Source organism: Photinus pyralis, unplaced genomic scaffold, assembly GCF_008802855.1.
Source record: "Photinus pyralis isolate 1611_PpyrPB1 unplaced genomic scaffold, Ppyr1.3 Ppyr1.4_LG4, whole genome shotgun sequence".
NCBI classification, from domain to species: Eukaryota; Metazoa; Arthropoda; class Insecta; order Coleoptera; family Lampyridae; genus Photinus; species Photinus pyralis.
Window position 1 is genome coordinate 32,942,822 of NW_022170511.1, and position 20,467 is coordinate 32,963,288.

Sequence of the window (20,467 nt, forward strand, 5' to 3'; positions counted from 1 at the left end):
TGTTATGTTGAAAGTGAACGATCTTTTGAAATACTCCGTATTGTGAGTCGGTGGCGTTAACATCCCTTTATATCTTAAATTTAACGTATGGACATCTGTCCGAAACGATATTTTTTGGAAAAGGTACTGTGGACTTTTGCATAAAATAGTTTGGTGAAACAGTGAGGCAACATGTTGCATACGTCGATTACGCATATTTAACCAATCTAAGGCCCCTAATGTGTGACTAATCCTATTGTATTTACGGATACCGAAAATTAATCGTAAACACGCGTTTTGTAGCTTTTGGATTCTTGAGGCATCAATAGAATCCAAGCACGGGCCATAAACTGCATCACCGTAATTGAATTTTGATAGCACTAACGCATTGCAAACCCGAGACCTTAGTTTCACGTTCATCATGTGCCGATTTCTAAAGATAAGTTTTAACACACTAATACGTGCGTATTAAGATTTTTAGTGACATGCTCCTTAAATCGAAGTTTGTAATCCTAAATTTTTACCGAATCATTTAACGAAATGTTTTGGGAGTTCAGAATTATATTAATAAAAGGTAACGCTCTTAATCTAGTCTGGTCCCTACCGAAGAGTATTGCTTGTGTCTTTGATACATTTAAATTCAATTTATGCTCTTCATAGGCCAGTAAATGAACGTGGAATACGGCGATACTGTATAATTTTCCGCGTCTCCACCGAATCGCATGAAAATTGGGATTTAGGTTCTACTTACCATCCACTTCAAAGTTGAACTTGAGCCCAGGGTTGCTTTTACTTGGGGGGTGAATGCCACCCCTTCTCGGGGGGGAAAAAAAGATACGTTCAAAATAAGTCCGGAAATTGATAAACTGAGTAATTCTAAGCAAGTTTTGTTCTATAGAGTTTTTTCACTAAGTCAATAGTATTAGAGTTATTTGCGAGTGAAAATGTTCATTTTTCAACAAAAAAAACCACGTTTTCAGACGGTTTTTCGCAAACAACTCTAAAAGTAAGTATCGTATCGAAAAAAGTATTCTTAGCAAAAATATAGCTTATAAAAAAACAAACAAAATGGTCTATATATGAAGTCTGTAGACCCAGTAGAAACAAAGTTGTAGCTCATGAAAAGTAGGTTCTCATTCGTCAAATTCCAAATCGAGTACTTCAACGTGAAATAACCAAAAAATGAAGCACTTTTCGGGGAAAACTTATGAATACTTTCTTAAAATGTTTGAAAAATCCTTTCATTTTGTTTTTAAGAAAAGTTCCTAGCATCAAAACAAAGTGAATTACGCTCAAAATAAAGTTAGTCCTTTTTTTTTGGTAAAAAATTGAGGAAATCACCCCCTAATTAGCACCCTAATTGTAATTAAGCGTTTCCGCTTTACAGTTTACTTTATTTATATATGGTTGATATGATCTGTAAGTTTGACCGGAGCAAAGTGGTTAGTTTTGAAAAAAATGTAGTTTTGAGATTAAAAAAAATTTTGAAATTTTGAAAAATTGCCTTTTTTTGCCAAATAATTATTAGTGTATTAGTTTAGTTTACTACAGTAGGCAACCCTGGACTCAAGTTCACCTTTGAAGTAGAGGGTAAGAGGAACCTAAATCCAAATTTTGAAGCAAATCCGTCGAGGCGCGAAAAATTACAAGGCAAAACGGTCATTTACTGGCCTATCAGAGATGTTGTTGATTAATTGCAGATCTTCACTAATTAGATCACGCACGCATTGTTGACTTGGTCTGCAGCGAATGACAAATATATTTGTGTATCATCAGCATAGAAATGGAATTTGCATTTGAAAAATTAGAAATATAAATCATAAATAGAAGTGGGCCCAACACAGACCCTTGTGGTACTCCCCTGCCATTGTATAGGAAATTTGAATCTTCTCCCCCTAAAGAAACTGCCTGATACCTGTCACTTAAATAATTTTTGATCAACATCACCGCCCCTTGATCAAAGTTAATATAATTCAGTATAGCTAGCAACAGTTTGTGATCAAGAGTATCGAATGCTTTGCTGTAATCAAGCAGTACTACTAGTGTCAATTCGCCTTTATCGGTTGCACGAATGATATCGTCGGTTATGTTCAAGAGAGTGGTGGTGCAACTGTGCCCAGGTCTAAAACCCGATTGGTTAACGGGGATTAAATCATTAGATGTCAAGTGGCTACGTATCTGTGCATCGAGGACTTTTTCAAAAATTTTTGAAAGTGTAGGCAATATATTAATGGGTCGTAAATCTTTGAAATCTGATGGGTTTTTTGTTTTCGGAAGTGGGATAACACGAGCTAAGCTAACTTCCACTGAGATGGGAATAATGAGTATTGTATACAGTAATTTATCAAGTGCGTTATATAAGGCAGAAGAAACGGAACGCATAGTTTGAGTACAACGGAATTTAATTGATCAAAACCGGAAGACTTAGATTTAATTTGTAGTATGATTTTAAACACATCGTCTTCAGAGACAGTGGTAAAGTGTTTGAAGTCTCTATAGGTCTTGAATATATGTTTTCTACCTAATCCGCCAAATACCATCTCACAGTATATTAATTCGTGGTCATAAATGTGGGGTAAGTTTATTGAACCTGTGGTTTTTATTATGGTTTGATTAGTGGTTAGAAAGAGATCTATTAAAGTTGAGGATACGTTATTTATTCGAGTAGGTTGGTTAATAGCTTGATGTAACCCCAAGCCATTACAAAAATACTCAAAATCTTTTGCTGCGGTGCTACCAAAATTCAAAAGGTCAATGTTGAAATCCCCTACGCAAAAGACCTCATCAACGCTAGGTAAAATTATAGATAATGCATCCTCTAACCTACCTATATATGTTTGACTTCCTCCATGTGGATTGTGGCGTACCACAAGGCCCTGTGTGTTAGGCCCAATTTTGCTTAGCTTATATATATATGTGTATATTTATCTTCCCCTCTATACTTCAGTATTGTTCTTTACAATCCTACGCCTATAACACGCAAGTTTATTATATTCTTTTTTATTCTTAAATCACTATAAATTATACAAGACAATTAAGTTTCATAATTATATTGTAGATCCCTAAGTGCGGGAGATTGTTATGTCCGTATAATAACGAGTTACAAGAATGTATGTGTATTGTTATGATTACTACAATCTATTACCTGCAAAGAAACCTACAAAAAGATCCACAAGGCGTTTTTTGCATTTCAAATTATTCCTATGGCAGAGCATGCATTTCTTTCTTCAGTAATTTATTTTTTAAATTAAAGTACCTACCTTTTTTTCCTTACTCTTAGGGGAGTGGAATGTAAATTTTTGGATTGAAGTTTTTTGTTTGCTGTATTTTTCATTTCAATTTGTTACCCAAAGACACTGTTGAGACGCTGGTATCCTGACCAAAGGCTGACCCCAGCAACATTTTATACGAGTATTAATGTTTGTATAATTTGTTCTATAGACTATCTCAAAGGCGTATAAAAACGCTTAGAGTGATCTTTATGCAAAAATTAACCTACATTGAAGACGGTGCTGTATAAATATTACTTCAGTTTTCAGTGCAGGTTAGCAACTTAGGCAACATCCGCGATCTACCCATCTAGCGTAATTCGTCAAGGTCTGAAAGACTTACGTCACTTCAAGTGCAAGTGTTTAATTACGCTCTCGTCTCAAGAACAAACCTCTCTAACTGTCTGCATCATTAAAATATGTGCGAAATGTAGGTCACACCATCTATATGTCATTCTTGTTTATAGCAAGTATTTGGCAATGCCTTTTGGTCTGGAAAGAGACAATTTTTAATAGGTATCTAGGGATATCGGTTCTGGTTTTCGTGTAATTCCTTCAATTAAAAGGTTACCAATAGTACAGGAAACGAAGGTTTTGCCCTGGCAATTTTTTCAAAATGAATCGATTAACTAAGGATCAAAGTCTATGTCATGGCAAAGGGCGCTCTCAGCCTGGGGGTAGTTGTCAGCCCATCTCGGGGGTGGCAATTATTTATTGTAATTTTAACACAGGAATAGATAGAAAAATTAATTCTAAGCAAAAAGTGTTCTATACATTTTTTTTGGAAGTTAATAGTTTTCCAGGTAGGGTACGAGTACGAGTTTTTCATAGAAAAGAACAATGTTTTTAATTGGCTATTGGCGAAAAACTTGACAAGGATGCATTTTATTAAAAAAACTGTGGAGAACAAAATCGTATAGCTTTTAAAAAAACAAAGAAGCAATGGGTCATTCTTAACGATGTTTTGGGGGATAATAAAGTAAAATGCGAAACGGAATACATTGTATCTACTGATGGCCTTATAGTCACCGAACCTGATGATGTTTCAGAAGCATTCAATGGTTTTTTTGTTTCTATTGTTGCAAAAATCTGTGAATCCTCAAACTTCTCATTTACCAACAGTGCCGATTACAACCATCTACCTATTTCCAACTACATCGGTTGAGAAATCTTTCTTCTGTTGCCCCACTCGTAGAGAGGAGGTAGAAAGTGTCATAAAATTGATGGTATATCAGTGCATACTGTGAAAAATTAACAGTGATAGCATTTCGCCAGTCATTTCTGATTTTTTTAATTCTAGTGTAGAAACTGGTAAATTTCTGGATCCACTCAAAAAAGCACTAGTGATCCCACTACACAAAAAGGGCGATGTTACAAACATGAATAATTATAAGTTAATTTCATTACTTTCTGTATTTGCTAAAATTTTTGAAAAACTCGTGAAAAAACGTTTGCTAAACTTTTTAAACACAAAATAAGATACTAGTCGGAAATCAATATGGTTTAGAGAGGGAAAATCAACTGAAGATGCGTTATTAAGTTTTTGTTCAATGGTTTTTGATCGACTTAATAAGCGACAATATGTTAGCGGGATTTTCTGTGACTTCACTAAAGGGTTTGATGCCGTGGCTCACGAGATTTTGTCACATAAGTTGTGGACTATAGGTATTCGGGGTATTTCTTTAGAATGGTTTAAGAGCTATCTAGAAAATTGGATACAATCTGTACGCTATAGGGAGCAGTAAGTAAATCATTGCGGAATTTTTCTGGCGTTCCTCAAGGATCAGTTCTTGGTTCAATTTTATTTCTCATTTACATCAATGACCTGTGTGCAGCCAACCTCCGCGGAAGTTTGACTTACTTTGGAGATGATACTGATCTGTGTTACTCGGCACAAGCCCCGCAGCAATTGCATTCGATGCAGGCCGATTTAGGTAGGTTAAGAATGTGGTTCAATTACAACAAAATGGTTTTAAGCACCAAAACCAAACTTCTGCAGTTTTCTCTAAGACGTCACTCAAAAAGTATTAATATTTATTTTAAATGTCAAAATTGTTTATCTCGTGAGCAGCCATACTGCGAAAGGTGCGTGTAAAAATTGAACAAGTGGAAACTATAAAATGGTATTACCCTGGATAATTGTTGCAATTGGAAACCTCACATCAATGCATTAAAGCGTTATATGTATATGGCAATGAGAAAATTCTATTTGTTAAAATTTATCTATCCGTAACCTATTTTGAAGAACGTTTATTACCTACTCACTTATTAACTCGTAAGTTGCAGTACGGTAATCTGCGTGTGGGGTGGTAGTCGGTACATATTTTTCGATTACTTGTTGTGTTGCTCAGAAAAAAATAATTCGAATAATCTAAGAACTTTGTGTGGACTCCTAAGCCCACAGATATTACGTATATCTGTGCCTAAGTCAAACATCGAGGCCTATAAACGTTTTTATACGTATCTGTGCACAATATTTGTTTAATAAATTACCAAGCCACATATCTAGCATAAGAATGTGTACGGACTTTATGAATAATTTAAAATCGTGGTTACTAACAGTTTGCGATGTAGAAATTCTTTTTTTACAATAGGTACCTACACTATTTATTTATTTATTTATTTTTTTCTTTCTTTTTCGTCAATCTTTCAATAGTGTATTTCTTGGTGAAACTCTGCCTTTGTTACTATCCTCTTGCGATAACAAGAAGATAGGTTCACAGTGTATCATTTTCTTATCCAAAGTTTAACTTTTATTACACCACTAGTAGTCTATAAATCTCTCGCCACTGATATCATATTACTGCAATTTTAAGTTGTTTTTTTCTCCGTTTAATTGATTGTAGTGAATTTTGAATTAAATTAACTTGGTTTTTTAAGTGATGGTAACCTCAACACAAAAATAATTGTTTAATGAGGTACCTATCTGCGATTCATCTACTCTTAGTTATTTGTTTCGGTTTATTATTTTTTTTAGTACATACACCTATTGTTATTTTCTTTCTGTTTTTGTGTATATCCTATGGTGAACGTGGAAATAAAAGCATCTATCAATCTATTTTAAGTTTCGTTTCCTGGACTACAAAAACTAACTTGACCGACTGCTATATCCTTTTTTTGGGTAAATGAGATCATAGTTTCGGCAACAAAGGTCCACATTCGCATCTCAAAGCTCTGATGAAAAGTCTTTTACATTTTACTGACTGCAATAAAATGTTACTCAGTTTTTAAAAAAAGGAAGCTCACATTGGTTATGTTTCAGACTATCAAGGTTTAATTTTTATCAGTCGTTGGGCACGTAATCGTTATCAGTGTTGCCATAATAGTATGAGAACATCACGCGATATACTGTAATATAACTTACTTTAATGATGATTGATGAAGAGGACCGTAACAATTTTTGGATTGTAGGGCCGAAAAGTTCGGTGCCTCATTCACATTTACATTCTTGATCAATTTGCAAAAAAACGGAAAGCTATGATTAAAGAATTTCAAAAAACATTAATTTATAATTTTTTGCATGGACGTTATCGCGTGAATGGTAAAGAAAACAAGCATGTCGTTTGGATCAAAGTATCAAGATCAATTTGATTTTTACCGGCCAATATGTAATCGTCATCAGCGGGCATAAACTATGCAAACAACCAAGCGCAATTTTGGCGTTTCTTTGGCTGCCCCAGAAGCCCCGTTACCCGTTGCGAGTTCTTCGTGCCGAAAAGGAAAGTGAAGAAGTGGTTTTCCTTGCACCTTCCTGTAATGCTTTCACGGTCACTACGTATCAACTAATAATTTGTAGGTACGCTGAAAGAAAAACGAATGTAATTTAGCCAAATTCGTTATTTATGTGAAGCTCCCCATTTGTTACTAATAGTTCAACGCGATCAGACACATTCGCGCAACCTCTACTCTTATCGTCAGTTTATTATAGTACCTATACTGTTTACATGAATAACAATAGTGCAAGGATTACAGTGCAAGCACCTGTGCAAAATGAGTGAAGTAGTGCAAACTGCAGTTTTGTTGCATTTGCCTCGCAGCAAAAAAATCGACATCGAATTTGAAAATATTACTTACACCGTGCCAAATGGACGAAAAGGTGAGACGAGAGTTATAGTTGTAATCATTGTGGAATATTAAGGTCATACATAATCAATATTTCCTGTACGCAAATTTATAATAAAATCCACTGACGGTCGAAAACTTCAAACACAAACCATACACCTATTTTTTGGCCAGTTTCCTAAAAATATCCGTTATAAATAGGTCCTCCCGCTGTATATTTTTTAAAATATTGAATTGTACAGTGGGAAATTTATACATAATTCATAGGACGTCTATTACGAGTGATTAATGTAATTATTAAAGCGCATTCCACGATTACGCTTAATTTGGGAAAAATAATTGGAGACGAAGTCACTATAGTTTTTAAAACCACGTGTAAACTGGGCAATTTTTTTGTAAATGTAGTGCACACGAAACTTTTTTAATCTCATAATGTAAACCTTGGATGTTTTTTATCATAGTGTTACTTCACTCAGTTTATCTAATAAGATAGGTAATTATCCTAATGGACAGGAAATATTCGAAAATATGCTCCTACTGAAAATTCAAAATTCGGAGATCGCCATTAGAATTTATAGAATTCATATTAATTTCACTAGGCAATAAAATTTGTATAAGGACGTACGTCTGAAGGCAATTAATAATGCTCTTTAATTTGGTTTTTATTGGCTTATCGTAAATTAAATATTAACGAGGTGAATCCTACCTTATACCTATTTGCCATATTTCCACATTCCAAACGTCATAATGGAAAAAATAGTTGTAATGTAGTTAATGAGAATTTATTTGTGGGTAAACAACTCTCGCGTGTAAAAGGTGTATAATCGTGTTCCGAACTGTCCACTTAAATTTGTTTATATCCATTGAAAAGGTTTTTTGAAAAACAATTCGCAACGAGTATTGGGAATATAATAGGTGGCGATTGTTGAAAGTGTAATTATGGGTATAAATCAGCAAACCAAATGAATTTAGTGAATAAATAAACCGATACAATGAAATATCGAAGGATCCTCAGTATTACAATCACTTTTAACGACAATTTATTTCAATCTTACAAAATACATTTTATAGTTAACAAAAATCCATCAAATTCGTCTTGGGCATTGAGATAAACCTTATTCACAATGATCTTGGTGCATGCATAACGATTTTGACATGTTTTTATCAAAATCCACGTGACGTCAAAAATGGATCAAATTCATGTGTTGGTCATTGAGATAATGTTCTTGGTCTTTTTCCCAACGATTTCAGTGCAAGAAAAACGATTTTGACATGTTTTGGTCAAAATCCATGTGGTCGCCAAAAATGCATCAAATTCATGTCTGGGGCATTGAGATAATGCTCCTAGTCTTTTTCCCAACGATTTTGGTGCATGAATAACGATTTTGACATGTTTTGATCAAAATCCATGTGGCTTCAGAAAATTAATTTAAAATTTTACTCACGGAGATGTCAAAAGGGCCTTTCTTATTTTTTGGGCCACAGTGCCAATTCACGAACTCCGTTCTACAAATTTGATAAAGAATCCACCTGCAAAATTTCATCGTAATCGGTCCATTCGTTTATGAGTTATCGTGGTAACGGACGGACAGACAGACAGACACCGCAAAATTATAAACTAGCTAGGAGCTCGTTAATAAAATGATGAAAAGATCAAGGTGGAAAATAAAAAAAAATAGAAACGGTGTGTAGTAATTTTACGTGCTTTTATCCCTGAGAATTTTTTGTTTTTTTTAAGAGGGATATCACTATTTGTTGAATTGAATCTTAAGAGTATTTCTCACGTAGGTATGTCTTAAATCATTCTACACTTTTAATTAACATGAAAAAAAAGAGAAAGGGCATAGATTTTCCGAAACTTGTGCCCCTCCCCGTTAAAATCGAAATTTAAAAAATTTAAACTGGGTCTTTCTTGCACAGTAACAATAGATGTGCAAAACCGTCGCGTACCCCTGGTGAAATTAAACTGCTTTAGTGAGTCATACTATAATAAAACATGTCCAATCCTGACAATCAATGCCAAAAGATTTCTTTTCCACATTTTGAACATCTTTCCTGAGTAAATTCAGACCACATAGACATAGAATTGACATTGAATTATTATTTATTTCAAAGCGGAACGTATATATAAAACGACCCTCATAATCGTTTGTGAACCATGAAATTTGTGCTGATGTACATTTCGATAGCCAAAGTACCTATAGCAAATAGTTTCGTGTCCTGTCCCCTATTTTACCGTTTCATGTCACACGCAATCATAATCATAATCATAAATTTATTAGTAAGTAGAATTGCAATAACAATTATTTACACGTCAATAAATAATAAAGAAATAGTAGATATATAAATATAACATATAAATATAACAGACACAGACACACAAGTAATTACAAAGAAAACGTACACATAGCCGTAACAAATTCACGCTCACAGTAGATGATTCTATCCAACAAGAATGCCTTAATCCTGTTTTGAAATTGGCCAAGGTTTAGGCCGCTTTTCATTTGATCCGGAAGGGCGTTGTAAAGTGCTACTGGTACTCCGGGGATGTCTTGTAAAACGAATCGCGTGGTTTGTCCAATCTCAGCTTGTGCTTGCAGCGTGTATCGTATGAGTGGACCTCGCTGCCAGTTATGAAACTTTGTATGTGCTTATGTACAGGGTGTTTTTTTGGGAGCTTTAGTTAAACGTTTCTGGGAAAGTAAAATAGGTAGGTTTTTGAAAATTTGTACTTAGGAGTTACTCTGAAGACCGAATCGATGTAAAATATTTTCAAAATGGCCACCCTTCCAGAAACACCGGAAGTAGATAGTAACTTCGTTATATTAAATGGCAACCCCTATTTTTTATTGCATTTTTGGATTCTACGTAAAATTTCAGTTCTTTTGATACCCACATGTCCATATCTGTCATTTATGGTTTTTAAGTTATTTTGACTTTATGAAAAAAAATGGCGGATGCAGATGGTACCTTGATAATTGATTACTTGAAAACGGCTATAGTCATGGCAACCCATTTTTATCATTGCATATAGAATGAATGGGGCTTTCTTTTAGTGTACTTAAAAAAAATTAAGTTGCGTATAACCGCACCTATGGAGATCCAAATTTAAGAAACTTCAAAGTCCAAAAACTCAGTTTTTTTAAATGGAATGACCATGTTCTTCCTATTGCATGAGATAGAGAATCGAAATTGGAATATTTTGATATTACATGTTCCTATAGCTATCTTTAACATTTTCTGATTTATTCCCATTTCAAAGAATTGATGCCATTTTTTTTTGCATTTTCATTTTAGTAGTTGGCCATGATTTTATAACAATCGAATTTTAAACAAATCAAGAAAAGGATTCTTTAATATCATTGATTCTAGTCTAAATAATTCATTAATAAATAAGTCATTTATTAAGGATATAGGACGGATAATTTTTGAGAAATCTAGACAGAGTCGTTCAACTGAATTTCTTAAACAACGTATAAGTCTAAAAATTCAGAGAGGTAATGCGATATCTGTTCTAGCAACAATTCCATACAAAAAATGTTTCAACCAAGTTTTTTATATTTTACATTGAATTTATTTTGTTAATCTTGCATTTGCAATTCAATTCATTTTCTTAAATACTCTCTTGTAGAGCTTTGTATCACTTGTGCTTCAACGGTTTGTAGTGCATTTGGGGGTACAAAATTTCCAAAATTCATACAATGTCGTTCCAGTGTTCGAATGAATGTACGGCAAGCACGTGCCGCGATTCTGTTCATTTCACCATAAATAACAATTAAATTCAAAAATAGGTGAAACCACTGCGAGTCATTTTTCGATTTTTGAAAAACTTATGTTAACCTATAACAGTAGGTGACGGATTAGTGTCACTAGAATTGTTTAAAATTCAATTGTTATAAAATCATGGCCGACTACTAAAAAGAAAATTCGAAAAAAATAGTGTCAATTCAATAAAATGGGAATAAGTCAGAAACTGTTAAAGATAGCTATAGGAACATGTATTGTCAAAATATACCCATTTCGATTCTTTATCTCATGCAATATTAAGAAAATGGTGATTCCATTAAAAAAAACTGAGTTTTTAGTCTTTGAAGTTTCATAAATTTGGATCTCCACGCAGCTTAACTTTTTTTTAAGTACACTAAAAGAAAGCTGTATTCATTCTAAATGCACTGATAAAAATAGGTTGTCATGACTACAACCGTTTTCAAGTAATCAATTATCAAAGTACCATCTGCATCCGCCATTTTTTTTCTTAAAGTCAAAATAACTTAAAAACCATAAATGGCAGATATCGACATATGGGTATCCAAAGAACTGAAATTTCACGTATAATCCAAAAACCCAATAAAAAATTGGGGTTGCTATTTAAAATAACGAAGTTACTATCTACTTCCGGTGTTTCCGGACGTGCGGCCATTTTGAAAATATTTTACATCGATTCGGCCTTCAGCGTAACTTCTAAGTACAAATTTTCAAAAACCTACCTATTTTACTTTCCCAGAAACGTTTAACTAAAGCTCCCAAAAAAACACCCTGTATATATGAGACACAATTATATACATAAATAGAGTAAAGTGTCATTATCTTGTAATCCCGAAATATATATCGGCAAGTATGAGTTGGTTTTAAATTAAAAATAAGTCTAATCACTCTTTTCTGCAAAACAAGCACGTTCACGGTGGACACTACCTCCCCAAATCGCAGTGTTATATTTAATTGCAGAAAACACGAGCGCGTAATACACGCTTCTGAGAGCATTTTGACCAAATGAATTTTTCAAATTTAGTATTAAATAGTAGGCTTTGTTGATCTTCCCGCATATGTCATCCACCTGGTTGGTCCAAGATAGTGCGCCGTCGACGTGGATGCCTAAGAACCTGGTCGTAGATACACTAGGGATCACGTGGTTTTTTATAGTAAAGTTAAATTCGTTTTTAGATTTATATCTGGAGTGAATCTCAATAAAAACTGACTTATTGTAGTTTATCGTTAATCTGTTTTTGTTGCACCACGAGTCGAATTGAAGTAGCACTTTGTTGACATCACCGCGTACATCTTGGATTGGAGCACCACTCACTACCACCGTTGTACCTATCGTCGGCATACATAAAAAGTTTACCCCGTGTGACATATTCCGGTAAATCATTTATAAAAAGCAGAAAAATTAGGGGTCCTAATACGCTCCCTCGGGGCGTGCCAGTATCCAGTTTAAAGATGTCGGAAAGAGTACCATCTACTTTGACTCTGAGGGTTCTGTTTGTCAAATACGAGAGTATCCACGCATTGATTGGACCTCTAATACCATATTTTTCAAGTTTATCACACACGATGTCTTTATGTACACTATCAAATGCACTTGACAGGTCAAATTGAAGGGTCACTATAATGTTGTTTTTGTCCAACCCCCGAAATAAATGTTGCACAAAGTCAAAGTTTGCCGTTTCAGTGGAGTGGCCCGGCCGGAAACCATGTTGACATGCTGTTATGACGTTGTGCGGACCATATCTTTGCACTAACTATTTTTTCAAATACTTTAGAGAAAATACTCAGAGTAGATATGGGTCTATAATTTTGTACATTAGAGCAGTCACCTTTTTTGTGCACTGGAACAACGGTAGCTATTTTAAGTATTTCAGGGAATTTTCCTTGAAACAGGGAAGCGTTAAACAAATCCGCCAGGGGACCTGAAATTATCCTGGAGCATGCTTTGAGGATATTTGTAGTGATGTCATGATGGCCCGTGGCCTTGTTAGCAGAACGTTCTTAATATCCATATCAAGGACCGGAGCGATGAATAAGCTAGGAGCAATCCTTATTTTTGTAGTGGTGCATAGGGAGGTGTTTAATATCGACGTAGGTCTGGTGAAGTGTGTGGCAAAAATGTTACATAACGTTGGTAGATCGGATATTGTCTCTTCTCCATCAATTAAGCGAAATGGTTCTGCGGTTTGCGGTTTGTTTTTTATTAGGTTCCATAGCGTCTTAGACTTGTTTTTAGAGTGCGAAATCAAGTTATGGTAAAATTGGCGTTTTTCGTTTTTAACTTGTTGGTTTACTTCGATTTTCAATCTTCTATACTGCGGATCAAATGGAATAGGGAACAGGGAATGTACCTGTCTTTCAAAGATCACAGCACATTGCTGTACTTAAATAACCAATTAAATGATAATGTTATGCAATAATTATTGTTTCACGAATATACCAGCATTGGAGTCTTATTAACAAATGTAAAGACACAAATTAAACCGCTCAAGGCGACTGTATAATTGCCATGGTATTAGGTACGCATTAATTTGTTAACGTTAATGTCACAAATAATAAGTGTTATAACAACAAATTTTTGAAATACTATCATTAACCTTAAAAGTACTTCCGTTGTGTGATTGAATATCATGATCTAATGATTTAAGTACCTCACAAAGGCCAAATGACGAGACATATCTATTGGTGAAATGAATATCTTGAAAATTAAGTGTAGGAAAAGGGCGAGACATATCTACGAATATTGGTGATATCAAAACTTTCAGTGCAAATATCTGCAGAACGGAGTGTCGGAAAAGGTACCCTCAAAAGGAGAAACATATACTATGTTGTCTGTGCTGTAAGGAACCTTTTAACAAAATTATCAATCAATAGCAATAATTGGAAAGAAAGTTTATTACGATCAATATGATAAAAAGGTTATGACTGCATCTCTGTACCTAATGGAGACATGTGTGAATACAGAAAAATTTTGTTGTGAAATGATGTATTGTTTAAAAGATATAACTTTTTAGTTGTTCATGGTTGATGAATTCGAAAAACGAAAAAAATTCTTGAAAATGGCCCCAACTGTATTTAATTAACTTCCGTATATAAAACCGCTTTTCTACGTCTCCGTATATCGTACACAAATTATTTGAGCTGCAGAAACTTCTCTGGGAAGGATAAAAAAAGATTTTGAAAAACGTGCTACGGTATTTTCCCAGTGAAGAAGTGTTAATTTTTATGTCAACACCATATTAATTAATTTTCACTATAAAATACACATAAACGCAACAAAGTATTACCCAATAAATTATACCTAAGGTCCTCGTACCTACTTTGGACATAATGATGTAAACGAATGATGACAAGTAAACTCGTTTATTACCATCTTTCAGTAAATAACTATCATCAGTTATCCAGAGATTTAAACACTAAGTAGTAACCAACAAGGACACAAGGCCTTGTCATGTGTAAAGTACGCAGAGGATCATCATTGCGTGACACAACAAGTGAAAATCATATATTATTAAAAAAATTACGGAAAAATACGACTTCACCTAATTTTCTTCATATATGCAAGAAAGTATGTCAAAACAAAAATGATTCGTGTAAGCGTGATGTAATTACGACAATTATGCTCAAATATTGAATAATTGCTTTTTGAAAAAATGGATTGGACTATTGTCAGTCATAGTGTTGTAAATATATTAATTAGGTGTGAAATTGGTAAATAGCGCCCGCTATTGTATTCTTTTGGTTTTTGAATAATTTCTTGCAATTTTTAGGTCTATCGTTGAACAATTTTTAAACAGGCTATAATTCACCAAAGGTTTTAATAAGCTGTATTATATTTATTCCTTATTGTATAGTCACGGATTTTGATAGTATCGTGGGATTTCATGACGCGCAAGTAATAAAATTAAACAAATAAACGCCCTTTTTAATGGATAATAATTATAAGCACTTTAATTCAATTAAAATTGTATGAAATTGACATAAAAAGCTCACTGGAGTTTGGTTGTTTTTGGTTTTGGTTGGATTATACAGTGATATTTATTAAGAAATTGACATAGGGATTTATGTGTATTATTTTTCCCTATGTCTACTTTTAAAAGACAAAGTCCATCTCTCTGAAGGCGCCTAATTTTATGCATCCAAAAGCAAATAAACATCTGGCTGTCATATTAATTAGTTTGAATATTGTTGCTTTGGCTTAACAGAAAATAAATCTCTTACGCTCCTTAAACTGTTACCGGCACTATACGAATTGTCAATATCAACTTTTTCTTGAGTTGAATAAATCGCACACGAACGAAAATAAAAATACGAAAGTAAAAACAAGACTATTAAAAGTGATTAATATGACTTCCAGATCTGTTTAAGAAGTTATTTTGGTTGCATAAAATTAGGGGCCCTTCAGAAGAGATTTTGTCATTTAAAACAATACACACAAATCCTTATGTCTACTTCTTAATAAATATAACTGTATAATATACCGTTGGAAAATAGTATAATTTAAAACAAACGAAAGCTGGAACACATTTTTGAACCAATCAATTGAAATTGGGATCACAAATTTGCAAATTTGAAGTATTCTCTCCATGGATCAACAATATGTATTCCCACTTTCTTCGGTAGATAGCTACTTCCACAAATGAAGCATATTATGTCAGACGAGATGTTCAGTATGATATTAACATTTTCTAATTATACAAAAAAAATTAAAGGACCATACTACATAAGTGAAAGATTAATCCATATTTTAAAAGTTGTTTTAGGTAAATTTTAATTAATCTAAGTGTACAAGGCAGTAAAAAAATACAAAGTTGCAGCAAACGCAACAAATTTGCATCAGCTAGGTGCTTATATTTTCATTATTTCTAACACGAATTTCCTTGTAAGGGGCAAAAAATATTTGTGACAATAACAATGTATTAATGCCAATGCGTAATACTATGGCCTAATTGCAAGTTTAATTTTTATCTTCGGTTTAGTGCATGTCGGTCTGTTCGTTAAACGATAATTATCGTTATCACGTAATTGTTAATTAAAATACAACAACGTACCTTGACTCACCCCCGTACTCCAGCTATCTCGATTTTAAAATTATGATCGAACGAAAGTTCAAGTGACCTTGCAGTTCTGAGGACCAAGAAGATGTGATCAGGATCGTGCTCAAAAATGGGTTGTTGGTACTTGTAAAATCAGCTCTGGTGCCACTCTTTCAGCTTCAGCGTTTGACCGTTTCTCTTCATTTTAGAGGTAAGATTTCGAAGAAAAGCAGAGGTGTCCCAAAGAAGAGACGCAGTCAAAAAGAACCAGGGATATTCGAGATGAAGAAGCAACCCTGCGGGTTATGGCAACATGCCATCTTGGACATGTAAATGTATTGTCTACAACGAGCAATGTATCTAACAAAGACCACACCAAAGACAACAGAAGCTCTTGTTACTGTAAAACAAAGGTTCAAGTGTTTGCCAGAGACCGAGAAACGCGACCCCATGGGGTCATTGTATTTTTACTCTCTTTCAAAGTCTTAAAAGTTTAGTTGATTCTTTTGAGGCTAGCTACACCACTGTACAATCCCCACTATGCCAAATTGCTGAGACATGTGATCCTTTGAGCCGGATTCATTATAACTAAATCTTCGCTAATCAAACTAAAAATGCGCGCTCAAATTACAATAATCACATCGTAAGGTTAAGCTAGATTCAAATGTTCAGGGTCAATTTTCGATCACTTCTATCATTGAGTGTTTTTATTCAATGCTTCTATGCAAAGTTGTTTACATGGGAATTGATTGCCAGACAAGTGTAACGAATGGTGGGTGCTTAATAATGCAAATTTTATTTTTAACCCTTTTACGAATCTCGAATTATCGGTCCCGATGGGAGCAGACTTTTTTATTTGTGTAATACCACTGTAATAAAACTAGGTACCTAAAGACACAATGAGAGATTACATATAAGTGCCGATTATTTTTTATTTAAATAATCTTTAGGTGTAAATGATCCCACGTATTGTATTCTTTGACTGCAGTAAAAATAAATGAGGCTGAGGTTAATGTCACTAAATTTTTGAAAAAGATCATCTGTAGTTTGAACAATTTCACCAAATAACCAAATGGTAGCGAATAGGATAGGTGGGAGGGCCTAAGGGTTTCCCGTTCGGAAAAAAAGCTCATTGATTTTTACCACCCGCACGTTAGTAAGGGAGGTATCGCATTGGGCTCAAAAATGACCCTCCATCTTTCTTAACGGAAATACACGTTTTAGAGCACCAGGAATCAATTTTTACTGGGTGAAATCGCATGTTAGTATAGATCAAAATGAAAAAGTGGATAGACTGGCAAAGCAGGCAATCGAAAGTGGTACTATATACAGTAATAGAATCACCGCAAGAGATGCATTAGCATATTACAAAAAACAAATACTAAATGATCTATGGTAAGAACGGTGGGAAAACTCATACAAGGAAAAAAGCACACAGTATGCAAATATTCACCCATACTTACTTAAGGAACACTGGTCCAACAACTATACAGTTAGTAGACAGTATTCTACTACGATAACAAGATTAAAATTTGGACACGGACAATTTCCAGCTCATCTATTTAGAATTGGAGTATTGGAATCACCAAACTGTACGTGTGGAGATGAAATAGGCGATTTGAACCACATCTTTTTTAATTGCAGAAACCACATCGAATTAACCAATATGCTAATTCGAAGTATAACCCGATTAAAAGTCCCATTACCTACAAATATAGAAACATTATTATCTACTGACAACAAAAAGATTTACGATCTACTTATTGAAATGCTTATAGCCACCAAGACTACAATATAATTACATTGTAAAATAAAAAGTCAAAGTCCTAATTCATTTGTTCCCTTATTGTTACAACCGTGGTCACCCTTGTTGTGTTTAATAGTCTCCATGAAAGACCGCATGGAGTGAAGCGAGTGAACCCTGTGAATTAATCCAACAGTTTAGATGAAATAGGTATATACTTCTCTGCGGCCAAATGGGCATAGATCCCAATAGGGCTGAAAAAAAAAAAAAATCCGAATCAAACAAAATCTCGATTATGTCGATCGGTCTGTATGTCTGTACTCGCAGTACTCTCACTTCCGGCTAAACGGTTGAACCGATTTAAACCAAATTTGGTACACAAGTTCTTAGACATAAAAGGGCGGAATCGCGCATGGCTTGCAGGTAGTATCTGTGGTAGCCACAACAAATTTTTAGGTTTAGTCTAGTCTAGTTCAGTTGAATGAATTTTGAAATGCTTATTGTAATTATAGTTGTTTATTTATCAGTAAAGGTATCTTTTTCTTTCAGCAAAAAAACTCATCCTTAAGGGCGTTTCCGGAAAGTTCAAATCTGGCGAACTAACTGCAATAATGGGACCCTCGGGTGCTGGAAAAACGTCTCTATTGAACATACTGACCGGCTTCCAGTAAGTGAAATCAAATGTACCTATACTAATTTTAGTTGTCCCTGACTTAGGTTAAAAGTAAAAGCCGAAATAAAAATGCCTCACATGGGTTTAGAATGCCATGAGCAATTTAGGACATTCGTGTTTTATTAAAAAATATACGATTGGTGTTGCATAAACGTTGCCCAAAAAGCAAATCGTAATTTTGTTAGAAATTATTTATTAGTCAAATATCGCGCAACTGAAAGCACATTTATTTTGCCTCAAGGTAAACGACCGACCTATCAAAATGTTTACGAAAATTAGCACCGACAATGTAAAGTAGTTAATTTACATTGTTAATAATTGTAATTAATGTACCATTTTAACAAATTCGGCGGTATTTCGTAGTGCGAAAATTATGCAAAAGTGTGTAGTAAATTAAAGAAACACCTAGGTGTATATTGCAATCCACATTCCCCGTGTTTCATATACAAAACATTCTCCCACACCGAATATTTATGTGCAATTTTCTTAAAATGTTGTTGTCACTTATAGTAGGTATCTCGCGAATGTTTTGGTCGCAATCAAAATATTACGAAATATAAATGCAACCAACTATTTCGAAAATACTCCCATTACAATCTTGAAAACAAAACAAGGACATCCTTATCATCAAAGGCGTAAACTATCCGTCTAAAATATTTGCCAAGAAACAAGGCCATGCGGTAATGCTTGTAATGGACACGACGAGGAAGGATAGAAAGAAATGCAAGTTTATCGTAACCCTGCCCAAAAGTTTTCTCTAGTTCAGACGAGTTTTTAATTATTTTTGATTTTTTGTAGAATTGGATACGCAATGTAAAACAAGATTACGAAGAATCGCATACGATTTTCAGTAGGGGAATTTTTTGTCTACTCATCTCTCATTCAGAAACCAGACTTTTAATCCGGCTCATATTCACTAGCACTGATACTTGAGCTTTTAGAAATCGATCGGCGAAAGTTTGACATCGCTATCTTTTTTTAGTTAGGCGAGGAACAGACGAACAGAACCATCACATAAGGGGAATTTTTCGAAACCCCTAAAAACCAATGCAAATGATGGTAACGAACTGCTAAGTGTACCGAAACTGTCCAGGGCCATCGAGATCATTGAAATACGTAAAGTTGGTAATAATAATTAAAGTGCATTCAAACCCCGTTATTCTAACTGGTTTCGCAGACTCTCGGCCAGTGGGCAGTGATTATTTAAGGTCGCAGATTTAGTACCAGTAGACTAGACTCAAATCATTTCACTTTTCAACTACTTGCCTATAAATCTACATAAACCAATGAAGGTGAAGGTTACTCTTTGCGTACTCAAAGAAAGTGAGAGTGAATGAAAATAGTTACATAAATGAGGACGTTTCATTACCTACGTAGTTAAATTTATATGCTTTATTGAGGTACCTAATTCGAATAAATATGTATAATTTGATAGATAAATTGCAATGCATATCGTTTTGTTATAATACTTTTAGCATATATTAACATATTGTAAATTATTTACACTATGCTATGTATTGTGAGCCAAATGAAATAGGTATATAAGAATTCATTGTTTTTTCTAAAACAATTGGGGACGATATTATAATAATAATAATAATAATATATTTATCCAAAAGATCCTAAACGGATATAGGACAAGTCAAAGGCCAAACAATATGATTATACATACAACTACAACAAAATTTAAGGTTCTAAATCAATATTAACATAAGACATAAATTCATTAACACTATAGAAACAATTTACAGTTAAAAATTTTTTGAGTGTTAAACTAAAACGCCTGAACGGAAAATTTCTAAGATTCAGCGGTAATTTGTTATATAAAACCACACCAGCATAATAGGGATTCATTTTAAATAGTTCTATTCGATGTTTCGTATACGACAATTCGATACCTCGTCTAGTATTATAGTTATGGTATGTATTTAAAGAGGGA

The 20,467-nt window shown here is 34.1% G+C and overlaps 1 protein-coding gene across 2 annotated transcripts in view; it reads left to right on the top strand.

Moving 5' to 3' along the window:
- Positions 1 to 20,467, top strand: part of LOC116168386 (ATP-binding cassette sub-family G member 1-like) — a 59,795-nt gene that overhangs the window by 24,522 nt on the left and 14,806 nt on the right. The window contains exons 1-2 of one of the 2 annotated variants that reach the window (XM_031484189.1): positions 6,910 to 7,344; positions 18,405 to 18,522. In XM_031484189.1, coding sequence (XP_031340049.1) covers positions 7,239 to 7,344; positions 18,405 to 18,522 — 224 coding nt within the window. In that variant the 5' untranslated portion in view covers positions 6,910 to 7,238. Of the gene's footprint in view, positions 1 to 6,909; positions 7,345 to 18,404; positions 18,523 to 20,467 lie in introns of those variants that run through there. The other variant, XM_031484190.1, reaches the window with a different exon arrangement.